This window comes from Rhinoraja longicauda, chromosome 11, assembly GCF_053455715.1.
Source record: "Rhinoraja longicauda isolate Sanriku21f chromosome 11, sRhiLon1.1, whole genome shotgun sequence".
NCBI classification, from domain to species: Eukaryota; Metazoa; Chordata; class Chondrichthyes; order Rajiformes; family Arhynchobatidae; genus Rhinoraja; species Rhinoraja longicauda.
In genome coordinates, this window is record NC_135963.1 from 41,865,906 (window position 1) to 41,880,763 (window position 14,858).

The window sequence follows — 14,858 nt, forward strand, 5'->3', positions numbered from 1 at the left end:
TGGAGTAACTCAGCAGGTCAGGCAGCATCTCGGGAGAGAAGGAATGGGTGTAACTCAACATTAAGTAACTCAACATGTCAGGTGGCATCTCTGGAAGAAATGGACAGCTGACATTTTGGGTCAGGACCCCTTCAGTCTGAACCGTCACCTCTCCATGTCTTCCAGAAATGCTCACCGATCCACTGAGTTATTCCAACAATTGGAGGTCCATTTGTGCATTTGTCGACTGATGGATAAAAGTTACTCATGGATGTCTGTAAAAATGGAACTTGTTTGTTATCATGGAACGGCCCTCAGACCACCTCACAGCCAAGGAATCCTACAGTCCCTGCTGTGACATTAGGAAGAGTTGTCATCACATGTGATCTCCCTTTTCAGCCAAATGCTTGAATGGTTAGTGGTCTAAGTGATTGGAGCTGGATTGCCTGATCCCACAGCATGGCTGGAATAGACAAAAAGGAACACTTTAAAACAAACACAGAATATAAAATTCTCTAGAATCAGTTTATTTTCCTCATGTTCTTTGCCTACCTGCTGGAGATGTGGTGAATAATGTTCACAAGTTTTCAAGTTATCCCTCAGTATTAACAAATTACTTGCTATCACATATCAGCCAGCTTTTGCTTTCACATAACTTCTGTTCCATGATTACATTCACTGTTAGAAACTGGGACTCAAAGTTTTTAAAATTTAAAACAGGCCCAGTCTGACACAAGGAAAGACTAGAAAAGATAGAATAGGAAATACAGATGGGATGGTGATCTACAAATAAATTACATATTAGAAAACCATTAGCTGTATTAATACGTCACAATGATAAATGATCCCTCTCCCCATTATAATTCCAAGTCGACCCCCTCCTCCTCCCTAATTATAAACCCAAGCTCAACCTCCTCCTCTCCTTTATTGTAAACTTGAGTCAAACCTGCTCTCCCACTGTTATCACTATTATTCCCAGTTTGCCTCTTGGTTATAACCTCGGGTCCAAATTTGTTTTCTATTGTTATGAACATGGATTCAACCTCTCCCAAAAAATAAACAATGACCTGGTGTCAATTTGTAGGCAACGTAAAAAGGCAGAAATGTTCAATAAATATTTTGAATCGTTCTCTACTGAAGTGAAGTACGACAATCCTGCAATACCATCAACACTAAAAAGTCAAATTTAGATAAAATAATTTGGGGTTTTAGCCCCAGGATTCATGGGAATAGTTTTCAATTCAGCGTAAAAGAGTGCGAGAGTGAGTGTGTATGTGTGGGAGTGATACAGCTTTAGACAACAAGAGAGTAGTACTGAAATATGAGTAGCCCTAAAAACTAAACCATACAGGAAGAACTGGATAAAGAGGGGAAATCATATTTCTGGGAGAGAGGAAGAGAGGGGAAAACATGTGGACAAATTTATGAAGAATGCAAAAATAACAAGGCAATGGAAATTCAACAGTCCTAACACTGACTGGGATAACGCGAGTATGAAGGGTATGGAAGGAGCAGAATTTTGAAAAACAATTCTCCTGAATAAATTTAAAATCAGCATGAAGCAGTCCAATGGGTGATGGAAGCAGCACTACTTAGTTTTGGAAGGTAACCTGGGCATGTGAAAAATATGGCACAGATCAATCATATTTGGGGGATTGATCATGATTCAGTTGGATTTATCAGTGTCAAGAGTAAAAAACACATACAGACCAGGAGTAAAAACTATAAATTTGGACTGGCCAAATTATATTCAGCTAACTGTCCATGATAGAGATCTCCCAATTCTAATATCCACAAATGTTGAGGAACGTCTCGGACTAAGGGAGCCTTATAACGGATAGTGAGAGCGCAACATGTCGTACAGCAGACAGAACCGTTCGCCCAACTCATCCATGGTACCAAAGATATCCACCTAAGCTAGTCTCATTTGCCCATGTTTGACCCATATCCTTCAAAACCTTTCCGATCCATGTACATGTCTTAATGTTTTTTAATTTTGTTATTGTACCTGTCTCAACCACTTTCTCTGGCAGCTCGTTCCATAAACGTAACACCCTCTGTCTGACAAGGTTTACCTGTGGATTCCTATTAAATGACTTCCCCCTCATCTTAAACTTTTCTAGTTCTTCATTCCCTTAACACAGTAAAAACAACTGTGTGCATTCAATCTATCTATGCCCCTCATGATTTTGTACACCTCTATAAGATCAGCACTCAGACTCCTAAACTCCAATGAATAAAGTCCTTGTCTGCCCAACCTCTCCCTATTACTCAGTGGCTTGAGTCCTGGCAACATCCGCATCAATCGTTTCTGCACTCTTTCCAGCTTAATGGCATCTTTCCTGCAGCAGGGTGACCAAAACTGAACACAATACTCCAAGTGTGGTCTTACCAAAGTCCTGTACATCTGCAATATAAATCTCTAACTTACATTCTCAATCCCGACATGAAAGCCAGCCTTCCAAAAGCCTTCGTCACCATCCTATCTACTTTTGACGCCACTTTCAGGGAAGTATGTACTTAAACTCCTAGGTCCCTCTGTTCTCCAACAGTCCCCGGGGCTCTCTGTGAAAGTCCTACACTAGTTTGACTTCCCACATTGCAACACCTCACACTTATCAGAATTAAACTCCGCTTGCCATTCCACAGCCCACTTAGCCAATAGCAAAATCCTGCTGCAATTCTTGTTAACCTTCTTCACTGTCGACAATATCACCCATTTTATTGTCAGCAAACTTACTGACTACACTTTGTACATTTTTATCCAAATTATTTGATAATGATATTAATAGTTTACCATGTGGTTCCTCATCGAAAGGTCTTGTTGAAGTCCATATGGATTATTCCTACTGCCATTCCCATATCGTCCTTGGTTATATCTTTGAATTTGTGAGACATAGTTTCCCACGCACAAAACCGGGCTGACAAACTCTAATCAATCCGTCGTTTCAAATGCATGTATACATTATCCCTCAGAATACACTCCAGTAACTTACCTACCATAGATGCTAGACTTACTGGTCTATAGTTCTCAGATTTTTCTTTGCAGACTTTCTTAAATAAAGGCACAACATTAGCCAATCTCTGGTCTTCCGGACCCTCACCAATGATTAATGATGATGTATATATCTCAGCCAAGGTTCCTCCTCTACCGTAATGCCGACTATCCACAGGCCATCCCCATGAATTTTCCCGAGTTTCCTGGTCTTCCATGTTTCTCTCCATGCTAAAAAAAAAGAGAAATGTTCATTTTGGACCGCCCATCCCCCGCGGCTCCACTCATTTATGTCCACTGTGGTCTTTGATGGGCCCTAATCTCCTGTTACTCTTTTTCCCTTAATATACCTATAAAATCTTATTGGATTCTCCTTAATCCTCTGCCAGAGCCATCTCATGCACCCTTTTTGCCTCCTGATTTTCTTAAGTATACTCCTTCATCCTCTGTATTCCTCTAGGAATTTGCTAGATCTCATCTGCCTGTATTTGACCTATGCCTCCTTTTTTTTCCTGTTCAGACCTCCATATCTGTGGTCAACTGCAGTTACCACAGAGAATCTAGAAGATACAGCGATGGAATTTAAAGGAACACTAGGAGAGTAATGAGATCAGATGAAAATACAATGACAGGTAAAATATAAAGAAAACTAGAGGTGCTCTGGAGGATTAGAAAGGAAAAGGTGTTATTACAAAAACAATAGCATGACCAAGTAGGGGGTGACATGTGTAAAGTTCTGAATGAATCCTCTGCATCTACACGAAAAAAAAATGTGCGATGAGTGTAATTGAATTTGAGGAAGAATGTGCCACAATGGAAATGATAAACAGAGAACAATCCAAGTATCTTCAGGCGTAAATAAATTACCAGCTACAGATAAAATGTAACCAGGACTGTGAAAAGCAGCACGATAGAAAATAGCACAGGCTTACTTGCCAATACTGTGTACACATTTGGTGTGAAACAACTGGACGACTGTAGATGTGGTGTTGTTATGTAAAGAGGAGTGGTGCATCTAGAGCTGCAGTTCAGTATCAACAATCCTGGTTTAATTCTGACCTCTGGTCCTATTGTCCCTTTGCACATTCTCCCTGTGACTATGCGAGTTTCCTCCAGGTACTCCAACTATAAACCAAAGAGATGCCAGTGGTAGAGTAACAGACCGCAGAAAATTGCCCCCAGTCGTAGAAACATAGAAAATAGATGCAAGAGTAGGCCATTCAGTCCTTCCAGCCAGCACTGCCATTCAATATGATTATGGCTGATCATCCAAAATCAGTACCCCATTTCCAGGTTTCTCCCCATATCCCTTGATTCCGTTAGCCCTCAGAGGTATATCTAATTCTCTCTGGAAAACATCCATTATCTGTGCAGATAATTCCACAGATTCACAACTCTCTGGGTGAAAAAGTTTTTCCTCATCTCAGTCCTAAATGGCCTTCCCCTTATTCTTAAACTGTGACCCCTGGTTCTGGACTCCTCCACATCGGGAACATGTTTCCTGCATCTTGCCGGTCCAATCCCTTAAGAATGTTATATGTTTCTAAGATTCCCTCTCATCCGTCTAAATTCCAGTGAAGGTAAAGGGTAGATTCTGGATGGAGTTGATGAGAATTGTATTTTTTATTCATTCAAGGGATGAGGGCTGAGCTGCCATTTAATTGCCCCTCCACAAATAGACAATAGGTGCAGGAGTAGGCCATTCGGCCCTTCGAGCCAGCACCACCATTCAATGTGATCATTCTCAATCAGTACCCCGTTCCTGCCTTCTCCCAATACCCAGACTCCGCTATCCTTAAGAGCTCTATCTAGCTCTCTCTTGAAAGCATTCAGAGAATTGGCCTCCACTGCCTTCTGAGGCAGAGAATTCCACAGATTTACAACTCTCTGACTGAAAAGGTTTTTCCTCATCTCTGTTCTAAATGGCCTACCCCTTATTCTTAAACTGTGGCGCCTGGTTCTGGACTCCCCCAACATTGGGAACATGTTTCCTGCCTCTAACGTGTCCTACCCCTTAATATTCTTATGTTTCAATAAGATCCCCTCTCATCCTTCTAAATTCCAGTGTATACAAGCCTAGTCACTCCAGTCTTTCAACATACGACAGTCCCGCCATTCCGGAAATTTACCTAGTGAACCTACGCTGCACGCCCTCAATAGCAAGAATATCCTTCCTCAAATTTGGAGACCAAAACTGCACACAGTACTCCAGGTGTGGTCTCACTAGGGCCCTGTACAACTGCAGAAGGACCTCTTTGCTCCTATATTCATCTCCTCTTGTTGTGAAGGCCAACATTCCATTGGCTTTCTTCACTGCCTGCTGTACCTGCATGCTTCCTTTCAGTGACTGATGCACTAGGACACCCAGATCTCGTTGTACAATTCCTAACTTGACACCATTCAGATAATAATCTGCCTTCCTATTCTTACCACCAAAGTGGATAACCTCACACTTATCCACATTAAACTGCATCTGCCATGCATCCGCCCACTCACACAACCTGTCCAAGTCACCCTGCAACCTCAGAGCATCTTCCTCACAGCTCACACTTTGTGTCATCTGCAAATTTGCTAATGTTACTTTTAATCCCTTCATCCAAGTCATTAATGTATATTGTAAATAGCTGCGGTCCCAGCACCGAGCCTTGCGGTACCCCACTAGTCACTGCCTGCCATTCTGAAAGGGACCCGTTTATCCCCACTCTTTGCTTTCTGTCTGCCAACCAATTTTCTACCCATCAGTACCCTACCCTCAATACCATGTGCTCTAATTGTGCCCACTAATCTCCTATGTGGGACCTTGTCGAAGGCTTTCTGAAAGTCAAGGTACACTACATTCACCGGCTCTCCCCTGTCCATTTTCCTAGTTACATCCTCAAAACATTCCAGATTAGTCAAGCATGATTTCCCCTTCGTAAATCCATGCTGACTCAGAACGATCCTGTTACTGTTTCAAAAGCTCCACAATTTCTTCTTTTATAATTGACTCCAGCATCTTCCCCACCACTGATGTCAGACTAACTGGTCTATAATTTCCTGTTTTCTCTCTCCCTCCTTTCTTAAAAAGTGGGATAACATTAGCTACCCTCCAATCCACAGGAACTGATGCTGAATCGATAGAACATTGGAAAATGATCACCAATGCATCCATGATTTCTAGAGCCACCTCCTTAAGTACCCTGGGATGCGGACCATCAGGCCCTGGGGATTTATCAGCCTTCCGTCCCATCAGTCTACCCAACACCATTTCCTGCTTAATGTGGATTTCCTTCAGTTCCTCCGTCACCCTAGGATCCACTAGAACATTGGGAGATTGTTTGTATCTACCTTAGTGAAGACAGATCCATAGTACCGGTTCAACTCGTCTGCCATTTACCCTTATAGTGATGAAGCAGGTACTCAGCTGCAGTCCTTGAGGTGTGGGTTTCCCCATAATGTTGTTAGGTAGGGTGTTCCAGGATTTTAACCCAACAACAGTGAATTAACAGCAATATATTTCTAAGTCAGGATGGTGTGTGGTTTGAAGGGCGACTTCCAGGTGGTGGTCCCTATGCTTTTGGGGGAAAGAAATGGGATCACTGTAGGATTATGTGGGCAGGTGGGACTACTGTCATTGGGGCATCATAGGTTGGCATGGGAAGGTTGGGCTGAAGCTCTATCTGTGCTCTAAGACTCTCTGACTATAACAGCACAAACCAGCATTTAAAGAAGGCACAGGTTAATTAATGGCAGTCTGCATGGTTTGTCTTCTTTTACAGGAAGATTGGGGTTGGGCTCAAGACAGCGAATATTTTTGAGGAGATATTGATGGTGAAAGTGAGATTTCTTCATCAATCTGAGACGTTCTCATATATGGCAGATTGATGAAGAAAGCAAACCCTGGGATCCAAAGGGAAAATCGCAAATCGCATTGAAAAATTAGCTCAATAGCAGAAAGTCATAGGTAATGGTTTATGGAAATTTCAGTTACTGAGGCTGCATTTCCAGTGCGTTCCACGGGCTTATTATTGGGCTCCTTGCTATTCATGGAATGAACTACATTTAATCGCCATCTCTTTGCAGAATGAACAAACAGAACCTTTATCTTGGCCAGAGTTCATCTTGTTCCTCATTGAATGCAAGTTTCTGTTTACTAACCATTCTGGGAACACTAATCCAAAACTTCTTCACAAATTTAGTGCCCCTCTAATCACTGTTTAATTCATCCCTTGCTGACCTCCATCCAACTGAAATTATTATTTTTTGCATTTGTCCTGGATGCGTCCATCCAATTGTCCAAAGCGATTATTGGTTTAAATTATTCATGCCGAGTGTAGCAGCAGCTCTGACCCATGCAGAGTGCCCTCCATAATGTTTGGGACAAAGACGCATCATTTATTTATTTGCCCCTGTACTCCACAATTTGAGATTTTTGGCTGATGTCACTAAGAGTTTTATTCTTGTTTCTCAGTCTCATAATGGCTTCTTTGACTTCTATTGACACAACATTGGTCCTCATGTTGATAAACAGCAATAAAAGTTTCCAAAGGTGATGGAAAGACTGGAGGAAAGCTCGCTTATACCTGCATTAAGGAGGCAATTAAACACACCTGAGCAAATACAAATACCTGTGAAGCCATGTGTCCCAAACATTATGGTGCCCTGAAATGGGGGGACTGTGTATAAACACAGCTGTAATTTCTACATGGTGAAACTAAAATGTATTAAAATGACCTTTAATAAAATCTGACAATGTGCACTTTAACCACATGTGATTTTTTTCTATTACAGATCTCAAATTGTGGAGCACAGAGGCAAATAAATAAATGATGGGTCTTTGTCCTAAACATTATGGAAGGCACTGTAGATCGTCACAATGTTGTGATATGATGCACTTATGATTCTGATTGTTAGTGGCCACTGGAAATGAAATAAACCAGTCAATTGAGTTTGTTGTTCCATTCAGTTAAATCATTGCTGATCTGTCCCTTAGCTCCTTATAACCAATCCTATTTAATTAATTCAATCTTATGACAAAAACCATATCAAGCTCAGTTTTGATATTTTCAATCGACTCAGTGCCTTAATCGTTTTGGAGGGAGAGTTTTTTTTGTGTGAACATATCACTATCAAATAGTCTATGACTTTGTTCAGGAACCTCACTGCTTCTCCCCCTGTACCTACCAATCCTTTCAATCATCTGTGTATTTCTCAATAACAGTAGATTTCAACCATCCCTTAAGCTGAAAACATTGCTAGAACAGTAAATAGTATCAGTTGAGAGTAAAATAAAAAAAATTGCAAAATGAGATAGAAACATATTGCAATTGTGTCACAGTACAGCACCTTGCTGGAGACTCAGGCTGGAGGTTAGCTGAAACACTGATTCACTGTCCGGTCCACTCCATCAAACTAACCTATTCTGCAGGAGCATTTCTGCACCAAAGGACCAATGACTTCATTAGTTTATTCTTGGAATGCTATTTTTTTTGGAATAGTCCGTGTTCTGCACATTTCCCCAATCCATTTTTGATAATTGTTGCTTCACAAGCGGACACAGAAATGCTTCATTGCAAATTTCACAGGAGGTATTTTGGATGGAGAAACCATGATACACATTGAATCCTCAAAGAGATCTTGGGCGAAAGGGCACATACACTATGAGAAACATTACACACTCAAATCCACTCAACTGTAAATCTACTGTCAAACCAGGACACCCATGCTCGTTTGGAGTATCCCCATTTCTTTTAAGTACTATCTATGGTTAAAAACACATTTGTCAGGCGTTTACAGAAATGTACAGAACCACAGGGTTTTCCATTTGCCACCCACATCACTTCACACTGAGGAGCATAATTAAGATGTTCCACTCCAGACCGATTTACCTTCCCCATCATTTTCTAACGCCAATCTGCCTGAACAATCACATCTTTACAGAATGGATGTTCCTGATTTCTTTTCTGTTATCCCTTCTAAATGGTACAGCTCTGAATAAGTCACTTTGACGACTTCAGGGAGGCAGCTCAAGACCTGTTGAGGAATGAGCACAGGAAGGGGCTCAGACTGTTGCACTAACTGCCCAAGGGGATCACTGGCATCAATGCAGTCAAATACTTTGTTATAAATCTGCTCATTCAATATTAACTATTCGGTCTTCTAGTATTCAGGGACCTTCCTCCCCACTGCCCCTTCTTGTCTTTATACACCCAAGAATCCCTTGCTTGTGACTTTCATAAGGCGGAGAAAAGTCATGATATTAAAAGAATAGGGGTTGTTTGAATTTCGACAACCCTGCAGCTGGGGAGTTTGATCTTCCTTCCTTGCAGAAAAAAACCCTTCATATAAATGGTTCTAAATCCAAAAGCAATAGTCCACTCTAAAAACAACAGTGCCTCTGCAGTCTCTCAGACAGACATCTGCCTCCAGTGCATTCAGTCAGGACCTGTGGTTGAGATGGAAGTGTGAGTGAGTTCACCCACTGCTTTCGCCTGGTCCTGAGGTGGCGACTGTTCTCCGTTCTGTCCCTTGGACATTGTCTCTGGTGAGATACTGTGCAGCCCTTCCAGCAGCGTGCAACCCGGATGGTTCTTTTTGAAATGCTGATTTAAAATGGCCTGGAATGGGAAGCTCTTGCCGCACACGTGGCAGTGGAAGGGCTTATTCCCAGTGTGCTTGCGTATGTGATATTCCAGCTGGTCCTTGCGGGTGTACTTTTTCCCACAGATCCGGCACACAAACGGCGTTATGCCCATGTGCAACCGCATGTGACGGTCTAGGCTCCCCTTCTGGTTGAAAGATTTGCCACAGTACAGGCACGTCAGACGAGGATTGTAACGGTACCAGCGTTCGGCCACTTCTTGGTCCCGGAGGTATTCTTCATAACCACTGGTGCCAAAAAGTGGGATGTCGCCAGTCTAGAAGAGAGCACAATGTCAACTCAGACGATTCAAAGCAAGCAGGAAATGTGAAGAAAGGGTTAATCAAAGTCCAGAAGTTGGCTACCTTTACAGTACTGATTTTTTATAACCTTAAGACCTTACATTTCATTCGCACAATGTTGCAAAGCTTTGCCTTTCATTAGTTTGATCTTCTACAATCAACATTTTCTACATTACAACTATGACTGTGTGACTATACTCTTCTGACACAATCATAGTTGTAATGTAGAAAATGCAGTGAAGAAGGGATAAACAATTAGCAGAGGGCAGTATAGCGGTAGAATTGCTGCCTTACAGCACCAGAGACCCGGATACGATCCTGGCTATGGGTGCTATATGTACGGAGTTGTACGTTTTCCCTGTGACCGCGTGGGTTTCCTCCAGGTGTTCCGTTTTATTCCCACACTCCAAAGATGTATAAGTTTGTAGGTTAATTGGCTTTGGTAGGTTGTAAAGTTGTCTCTTGTGTGTAGCTTAGTGTTAGTACGGGGTGATGGATGGTCTGCACAGACTCGGTGGGCTGAAGGGTCTCTAAAGTCTAAAATAAAGTCTAAAGAAAACCAGATATGTGCCTTGATGCGTTTGAGACATGTTCGTGTTTGAATTTCAAAGAATTTTAATCTGCTAACAAGTTAGATCTGAAAAGCATATCTTCTTTTCTATAGACAGGAGAATGTTTCGGAATGTTACATACCTAGTAGAATGGAGTGAAACTGTTGATAGCAACTTTGAGAAATTGTACTGATTGATAAAGAAACACTAAAAATAGCGGATGAAGTGCAATAATATTTTGTTATAGAAATGAACCAGCTCAAATTACTGTCCACAATAAGTCTGTAACACCCAATATTCTAATTCAAATCCACAGGAAGCCGGAAGAACAACTCCTTTTCCCATTCCCAAACTGACATTTCTGTCCTGGGACTCACCCATTGCCAGAGTGAAGTCACTCATAAACTGGGGGAACAACACCTCATATTCCGCTTGGGTAGCTCACAACCCAGCGGTATGAACAATAAATTCTTCAATTTTAGGTAACTACAAAACCTGCCCCTTCTCCCTTCTTTCCCCAACACCCCGCTCCTCTCTGCCCCACCTGGATTCGCACCTATTTCTCCCCTCCTCCTATTTTCCTTACTCTAGCATCACAATTTGCAACTCTTCAATCCCTTGACTCACACCTTTTGTCTTTTCATCTCTGGGTTTGTTCACCATCTGCCCCTCTATATTGATGCCCGAGGAAACCTTCCTGAACAGACTCAACAAATTCCACCCCTTCTGAGCCATAGCACTACGGCAGTCCCAGTCTATATTAGGCAAGTTAAAAACCCCTATTACAACAACTGTGGCGGTCCCTGGGGATCAGGCCACTCCTTGGGTCAGCCCCCTCGTCACGTGACGGACAGGCGTAAGGGGTTAAAAGCCAGCCCGTGGGGAGGCGTGGCTCATCCCTAGGTGGACTACGCTGTGAGCAGGAGCTCACAGCCTAATAAAGAACCTTATCTAAAACTGCCTGGCGTTGTGCCTTTTCTCTGGCCTCCGCCAGGCCACTACACAACCCTATTATTCTTGCAACTCTGCAATCTGCAAGGTTCCTGTCTGTCTTGTCCACTGCACGCTGTCATTGACATCTGTTGTACCTCAGAACCAGTTTTGGTGCCATGAACTTGGCTGCTGCTTTCTCCTGAACTGTTATTCCTCCCCACCCCACCAACAATTCTAAAATCATATCAGTGTTTTTAGAGAAGTGTCCACAATCCGTCTGCTCCCTTTACCTCTCCTGGTGGTCACCCAGCTACTTTCTGCCTACATCTTAGGTAACATCATCTCGCTAAGATCCCTATCCATGATGCTCTCAGTATCCTAGATGATCCTGAATGTGTTCAGTTACAGCTCTAGTTCCTACGTATGATCTGTCAGGAGCTGCTGTGGGACACACTTCCTACATGAGTCGTTACCAGAGACACTGGAGGGTTCCCTGCCTGCAGGAGCACACTGCTGCTATCCTAACTGTATTAAGATCAAAGGGACAAGTTAAAAAGACCGTACCATATCTTATCTTACCGACATGCTCAGCTCAGCCTCCTCACGGAAACCTCTTAAATCCAAGCCTCTGCCTCAATCACAGCCCTTTACCTCAGGCACAGCCACTCTGCTGGTGCCTGCCTTTCTTTTAAACTCACTAGGGGCTTTTGCTACCAGGTACTCAAATCTCCTGTACCACTCCTTTCAGCAACTAAATGTGCACAAACATTTTAACAATAATGGCAATAAAAGGGGCCTGGTGTGTCATTACACAGAAACCAGATCAAATCATATCAATCAAGGTTTTCCGAACAGCAGCAAAGATTGTACCAATGGAACACTTCAGCTTTCGCTGAGAAATGCAAGTTTCGCTGCAAAATTAATTTAAATTTAATTTGTTTTATTTAAGTTTCTAGCAGTCCATGGTGCTTTGGAGACACCAGAGGGGTATAATCAGTGAGTCAGAGGTGCATTGTTGTATCATTATTTAGTGACATCTGTTGGTCCGGCAAAACGGATAATATGACGAGGCCCTGGAACCAAGGTTGCCAGAAAAATCAGTGGTGGACCTGTAGAAAAAAAACTGCAGATGCTGGTTTAAATCGAAGGTAGACACAAAATGCTGGAGTAGACACAGACTACCTGAAGTGGCAGAAGTCAATGTTCAAACTGCTGGGGTGTAAACTGCCCAAGCGAAATATGAGGTGTTGCCCTCCAATTTGCGCTGGGCCTCACACTGACAATGGAGGAGGCCCAGGACAGAAAGGTCAGATTGGGAATGGGAGGAGGAGTTGAAGTGCTGAGCCACCGGGAGATCAGGTTGGTTGAGGCGGACTGAGCGGAGGTGTTCAGTGAAACGATCATCGAGCCTTCGCTTGGTCTCGCCGATGTAGAGAAGTTGACATCTGGAACAGCGGATACAATAGATGAGGTTGGAGGACTTGCAGGTGAACCTCTGCCTCACCTGGAAAGACTGTTTGGATCCTTGGATGGAGTTGAGGGGGGAGGTAAAGGGACAGGTGTTGCATCTCCTGCGGTTGCAGGGGAAAGTACTTGGGGAGGGGGCGGTTTGGGTGGGAAGGGACGAGTGGACCAGGGAGTTTCGGAGGGAACGGTCTCTGCAGAAAGTAGAAAGGGGTGGAGATGGGAAGATGTGGCCAGTGGTGGGATCCCTTTGGAGGTGGCGGAAATGTTGGAGGATAATTTGTTGTATGCGATGGCTGATGGGGTGGAAGGCGAGGACAAGGGGGACTCTATCCTTGTTACGAGTAGGGGGAAAGGAAGCAAGAGCGGAGCTGCGGGATATGGAGGAGACCCTAGTGAGAGCCTCATCTATAATGGAAGAGGGGAACCCCCGTTTCCTAAAGAATGAGGACATCTCCGATGCCCTAGTATGGAACACCTCATCCTGGGCGCAAATGCAGCGTAGACAGAGGAATTGGGAGTAGGAGATAGAGTTTTTACAGGAAACAGGGTGGGAAGAAGTGTAGTCCAGATAGCTATGGGAGTCAGTGGGTTTGTAGTAGATGTCGGTCACTAGTCTGTCTCCTGTGATGGAGATGGTGAGATCCAGAAACAGTAGAGAGATGTCGGAGATGGTCCAAGTATATTTAAGAGCAGGATGGAAATTAGTGGTGAAATTGATGATGTCAGTGAGTTCTGCATGGGTACAAGAGGTAATACCAATGCAGGTGAACCTGTACTGTATACCCTCAAGCTTTTTTTTCCCGAAAGTACAGTAGCCAGAACAGTTCAGTGCTCCAGGTGTGGTACAACCAGAGCACTGTACAGCTATGCATGACCTTTAGTCTTTTTTATTCTAATTTTCTGGAATAAGGAGTCAGCTCCTTATTCTTCGCATTAATTTTATGTCCAGGACAGTGTAATGAACTCTTTATATGGCCAGTCATACTTTTCTGATACTCCATGTGCAGGAAGCCAATCCATGTTTCGCAGAGGAATCCAGCAATCCCAATAATAAATATGTACCTTAACTTAACACAGTTTAAACCCGTCATTCATTCATCCTTTAACAATTGCTCAATCTGCATTCACTTCTTTCTTGGCAATCTCTTAGAATTGTAGATGACTCGATTGCACCCTGCTTTGGTGGGTGTGATGTGGATAAAGTGGGAACTGGAAACTGTTTCACAGATGGGGCAAGAGGTGGCTGATGGGCAGTTTATGTTAGTACCCTCTTCCCACAATTTACACTGGTTTTCAGGGTGCTATCTGCATGTACATTGTGAACTTTCCCCCAAGCGAACCATGCAAAGTATAACTCGGCATCTTTTATTTTTTTATTTCATCACTGTACGTTTTCCAGAGACGCCTACAAGCCCCACCTTTAATCTAAGCAAAGAGAGGAGGAGAGAAGGAATATGTTCATTACACCCAATGCAATCCATATACTCGTTCCAGATTGAAGATTACATTTAAAGAGACACACCTGGCACAATGTTAACTTCCCCCAGCTAACATTGATCTATTCTACATTTTCCTTGAACTGCATTCCCTTTGTCCTATTCTCACACCTTACACTTCCTTATCTACCTTTGTCCCGCCCCCTCCCCTGTCATCAGTCTGAAGAAGGATCTCAACCTGAAACGTCACCCATTTCTTCTCTCCAGAGATACTGCCTGTCCCGTTGAGGTACTCCAGCATTTTGTGTCTATCTTTAGCACAATGGTTGCAGTAAATTAACAGGGGAATAAAATCTAGCCTGGGGACTCATCAAAGGAGGAGTCCTCCTGCTCGGATTGTCCCAAAATTTGAAATTAAAATAAAGAATGCTGGTCGGGTAGCATCATTGGAAGGAGAAACAGAGTTAAAGTTTCAGGTCTGGGATCCTTCATCAGGGGGAGCCTGTCTCCAACTTTGTCTCACTCTGTAGAGCCACATACCAACATTCAACTCTGGAAATGGTACGCACTTCTGTA

The 14,858-nt window shown here is 43.1% G+C and overlaps 1 protein-coding gene across 2 annotated transcripts in view; it reads right to left on the reverse strand.

Annotated features, from left to right (window-relative positions):
• Window positions 1-14,858, reverse strand: part of zbtb37 (zinc finger and BTB domain containing 37) — a 37,026-nt gene continuing 22,168 nt past the window's right edge. The window contains exons 5-6 of one of the 2 annotated variants that reach the window (XR_013547795.1): window positions 532-9,870; window positions 1-442 (exon numbers count right to left, since the gene is read on the reverse strand). Coding sequence is in view for 1 of the 2 variants with exons in the window: in XM_078407473.1 (XP_078263599.1) it covers window positions 9,388-9,870 (483 nt within the window). In the remaining variant the exon portion in view is untranslated. Of the gene's footprint in view, window positions 443-497; window positions 9,871-14,858 lie in introns of those variants that run through there. The other variant, XM_078407473.1, reaches the window with a different exon arrangement.